The 5,000-nt window shown below is 43.9% G+C and overlaps 1 protein-coding gene and 1 long non-coding RNA gene across 2 annotated transcripts in view; one reads left to right on the top strand and one right to left on the bottom strand.

The window, feature by feature from the left end:
- Positions 1 to 5,000, bottom strand: part of LOC132452074 (sodium channel protein type 4 subunit alpha B-like) — a 318,084-nt gene that overhangs the window by 93,784 nt on the left and 219,300 nt on the right. The window contains 2 exon segments of the mRNA XM_060044440.1: positions 1,628 to 1,750; positions 4,666 to 4,839. Coding sequence (XP_059900423.1) covers positions 1,628 to 1,750; positions 4,666 to 4,839 — 297 coding nt within the window.
- LOC132452088 (uncharacterized) overlaps positions 1 to 5,000 on the top strand; it is a 399,718-nt gene that overhangs the window by 249,257 nt on the left and 145,461 nt on the right. The gene's annotated exons all lie outside the window — the stretch shown is intronic.

Raw genomic sequence — 5,000 nt, 5'->3', positions numbered from 1 at the left:
TAAGAGTTTAAAACCATCTCCTTCCCAGGGCACTTAAGTAGTCCGGTTGAAGTCAATTATGTCTGTTCAAACTCTGACCTCAATAAGCAGGGGCTTAGGGGTCCAAAACCAACACAGCAGCTATGATGATAGCTGTCCGTTTGACTATATTCGGTCTCGATGCTTAGGCCTGTCCCAACTGCTACTTCAGTTTGAATTTTTATGGCTTGAACATTTCGGTCGGTATTTTGACCACTTGAATATGAGTAAAGAATATCATATTTTTGAATATCTGTAACTTGGATCTTTGTGTCTGAATTCGTTTTTACATTTTTATTTTTATTTTAAATCGTCTTTTTGAAATGGTGAATTTGAAATGCCATAATTGAAGAGGTGAATTCAAGACAAATAAAATCAGACAACCTTGTTTTCAAAGTAGAAAATGTCAATGCAATAAATTAAATTGTGTTAACATTTCGCTATACAAAATTCAATAGCATAAAGAATTGAATATAATCATCATGACCATGATGATTATATTAAATTATATATATATATAATATATATATATTGTGTATATACATGTGGGGGGTTCTATTGATTCCGAACCTGAATGTTAGCATAGCGTTAGATAATGTTTGTGATAAATTGTCTTTCGAAATAAAAACTGCACTTCTCTCAAAGGGACATTTCTTTAAAAGCACACCTGAAAAACTAACCTCATTATTACATTTTTTAACAAAAGTCCTTTTGACTTGAAATCAATGGACTTACTTTCTTTGGAATTCAAAGTAAAGTCTAATGCTTTGACTTTTTGAAATTTCTAAGCTGTGAACCGAAGTATAAACCAAGCTTCCAGCTTCCTCCTATATCTAGAGATCTTATTCAGCAGGACTGGGGGGTAAGGGTTGAGGCTCGGGTTAGGCAGTAGTTGGGGTTAAGGTGTGAGGCTCCGGGTTAGGCAGTAGTGGGGGGAGAAGGTGTGAGGCTCTGGGTTAGGAAGTAGTGGGGGGTTCAAGTATGGGGCTCGGAGTTAGGCAGTAGTGGGGGGTTAAGGTGTGAGGCTCGGGATTAGGCAGTAGTGGGGGTTAAGGTGTTAGGCTCAGGGTTAGGCAGTAGTCAGGGTTAAAGGTGTGAGGCTCAGGGTTCGGCAGTAGTGGGGGCTAAGGTGTGAGGCTCGGGGTTAAACAGTAGTGGGGGGTAAGGTGTGAGGTTCAGGGTTAGGCAGTAGTGGGGGTTAAGATGTTTGGGGCGGCAGTAGCTCAGGAGGTAGAGCGGGTTGGCTGGTAACCTGAAGGTTGTTGGTTAGATCCCTGGCTCCTCCTAGCTCAGTGTCGAGGTTTCCTTGAGCAAGGCACCTAACCCTGACTGTTAGCTCCTGACGAGCTGGCTGTCACCTTGCATGGTTGACTCCGCCGTCGGTGTGTGAATGTGTGCTTGAATGGTGAATGTGAGGCAATATTGTAAAGCGCTTCGGGTGGCCAATGGTTAAAAAAGCGCTATATAAATGCAGTCCATTTACATTTATGTCAGACTCTGGGTTAGTCAGTAGTGGGGGTAAGTTAGTAAGCTCAGGGTTCAGCAGTAGTGGGGTGTAAGTAAGGTCATTAAGGTGATCAGGGTTAGTTACTTTAATACTGATGCTTACCCTCATGCCTTCAAATCTGGACAGAGCTCTGAGAGGCCTCAGGGCCCGCAGGGTTCGTAAGGATTTGATGGCAGCAAAGTCTGAGTAGCCCAGTGTGTTAGCTACCAGACTGACCAAGGACACCTGGAGAGAGAGAGAGAGAGAGAGAGAGAGAGAGAGAGAGAGAGAGAGAGAGAGAGAGAGAGAGAGAGAGAGAGAGAGAGAGAGACCAAGAGTGTTATTTGGTATGCTATCTGAGGCTAGGCCTGGTGTTATGTGTTAGCGTTGCACCGGGCCAAGGCAGTCTGTGTGTTGAGAGGGAAAAGGTGTTAGCTAGCTTTTCCAGGAGACCACTTGTAGCCTGGACTGTATTAGGTATGGAAGAGGAGGCTCCACCAGGTTGTGTCTGTGGTCAAAACATTTGTGTTAGTTTCTGCGAGTTTAACACAACTACTCTTTACTGCTAAAGAGTAAAGTATCAAACACAATAACTAATATACAATCCTTAATACACACAAATAACCATATACGTATGAATTCAAAGGGTCGGTCCTGATCTTCGAGCTACTCAAGTAACCTAAGGAGAAAAAGGAAAGTCCATCATCCACTAAAGGAAGCACTGAACACAAACGTTTTGGAGACTACAGTTTTACCTACAGGAGGGTAAATCAACAGCATTATCAATTAGAAAGAGTCTTGCTGTGGAGGAGAAAACCTGAATTATATGCCAGCAGGGTCCTGCGGAGGGCCCGCAGGGTCCTGAGAACCCGCATGGAGAAGATGTTGTCCAGACCAAGGGCCGGAGCCAGCTGGCCTATCACTGAGGTCTACAGGGACCAGGCAAGTCTGGGTCAGAGACCCCCTGCTGAGACCCCTCAGAACGAGCTGAGCAGTCGGCATGTTCAAAAGAAGACTGAAAGCGCTCCTTTGCAGACAAACGTGGTCCTCCAACATTGGAGAGAAAGAAGGGAAAGAGAGAGAGATAAAGAGAGAGTAGAAGAGGAATAGAGAGAGATGAAAAAGAGAGAGATCATTGAGAGAGTAGCAGAGGGAGAGAGAGAGAGAGATGATAGAGGGAGTAGGAGTTGAGGGAAAGAGAGAGATGAGGGAGAGAGATTAGAGAAAGAAGAAAGAGTTAGAGAGAGAGAAATGAGAGAGAGAGAGAGTTAAGGGAGAGAGACAGAGAGATATGGGAGGGAGAAAGAGATGAGAGAGAGAGATGATAGGGAGAGAGAGAGATCATAGAGAGTAGCAGAGGGAGACAGAGAGATAGAGGGAGAGCGATAGAGATAGATGCTGATACAGCACGTCAATTTCCAGTGAATATATTGCGTGTTTTTTGTGCGTGTACTATGTCTGTATTCGTGTATAAATTTGTATGTTGAGATTGAGGTCGAAAAGGCACTGCTTGCCAAAGGCTCTTAGAGCGTCGCTCTCTCTTTGTCTCTCACTCCTTGGGCCCTATCTTGCATCCGGCGCAATTGACTTTCTACACTGCGCAATTGACTTTTTTGCAAACTCGTGTCGTTGCTAGTTTGCAACTGGCGCAGAGTGTTCTTTTCCCTCCACCGCCACACGCTTGTAAATTAGGGAATGATCTTGCGCCTCAAGAGGCGGGTCGGCGAAAGGAGGAGGTGTGTTCTGGCGCAAACGTTCCCTGGTGCTATTTTGCAGGTTCAGAAAACAATTGCGCCACAAACCAGGAAATACCTGGTTTAAAGTCAGTGGCACGTTGTTCAGATGCTATTTTAAGGGCGCATGGATAATGTTGCTTGTGCACCTTGCGCATACACTTTGCTTCTCTCATCTACATTCTTGGTAAATTATTTGGGAAAGAACAGCTGATACAGCGGTAATAAATTGTACTTTTAAATCAATACATCTGCAAACACCGTACAGCAAACACATATTTTCTTGACACAGCCATCGTGTACAAGCCCATAACTTTTAGGATTGATGAGTATTTGATCGTGAGAAAACATTGTTTTACCGCGAGTGAGTGTTAAAAAGAATGAATGAAGGCGGGCACGTGTGTGCATTTGTAAAGTAATTAATGAAAGTGGGCGTGCGTGTATGCTTTCATCTGTTTAAACACACGCAAACTAAACACGTAACGCATGATACAGTCCATGGCAATGTATATTAACGGGCGGATCCATGCATATTAGGAACACAATTCGATAACGATAATGCATACAATACTGGTAAGAAACGATGTTTGTTAATGTATTGCGTATCATTAAATAGAACCACAGTTACCGCATATCATGTATGTGTTTAGTTTTCTTTGCCGAAATTTTTTGAGGAATCAGTGTTTCTGAAGTTGTGGAAGAAAACGCTATTCCATGTGTGAATTAGGCCATATTATTTGGCCATAAACTGAGCCACTTGAAGTTTGAAATTCATGTGGTCATGCACCTGTCTCATCGGAGACTGCAAACGCACTGTCAAGATATCAACTCGTCAGATTCAAATGCGCTCATGACTCTTAAAGGGGATGGAGATGGCACTCTCATTGGTTTATTGCACATTACGCCCAAACCACACCTACGGGTAATTAGGCTACTTAAGACCAGCCCTTTTTAGATTTGCGCCGGGCGCAAGAGTAATTTATGCGCCGGTAAAATAGCAACATCGCCATAGAACTGCCCACAAAGCTACTTGCACTTGACGCTTCTCACTTGCGTTTCAGACAGTTAAAATAGGGCCCAAAGTCTCTCGCTCTCTCTCTCTCTCTCTCTGTCTGCCTCTCTCTACCCCCCTTTCCCCCGAAGCCGATCAGGGATTGTTACGCTTTGTCTTGAAGGTAACAACTGGGTAGCAGACGTTTAAATAGATCAGATCTGTTCTTCATCTCTGTACATGTCTATCTGTCTGTGCCTTTTCTTCAATGTCTGAGGACTGAGTGAGATCATAGCGACCAATAGTCGCATGTGCTTCCCCACTGCGTTGACCAATCAGATCGTAGAGGAGAACCTGAATGGTCAACATTTTCTACAGGAGGAAGTGAAGAAGGAAAATGAAAAAAGCCTTCTCTTAAGGCTGAGGCTGAGACTCACGTCCACGATGAGGAAGTCCAGCCAGCACCAGTAGTTGGTGAAGTATTTCTTGAAGCCGTAGGCAATCCACTTCAGCAGCATCTCCAGGATGAAGATGTAGGTAAAGATCTTGTCAGCGTACTCCAGGATCACCTTGATCACTTTCCTCTGCTCGATGTAGATGTCCTCAAAGGCCTGAGGGGCGCGAGAAGGGACTTAAGGTCACAGTACAGGACAAGAAGACAATAAGACAATAAGGCAAGACAACAATAAGACAAGACGACAATACGACAATTCGACAATAAGACAATACGACAATAAGACAATATGAGGATAGACAAAAGACGAAAGGATGT

The sequence above is a fragment of the Gadus macrocephalus genome, chromosome 23 (genome assembly GCF_031168955.1).
Source record: "Gadus macrocephalus chromosome 23, ASM3116895v1".
Lineage (NCBI taxonomy): Eukaryota > Metazoa > Chordata > Actinopteri > Gadiformes > Gadidae > Gadus > Gadus macrocephalus.
Note: the sequence above shows the minus strand (reverse complement) of the source record. Positions and strands in the feature narration are given on the sequence as shown.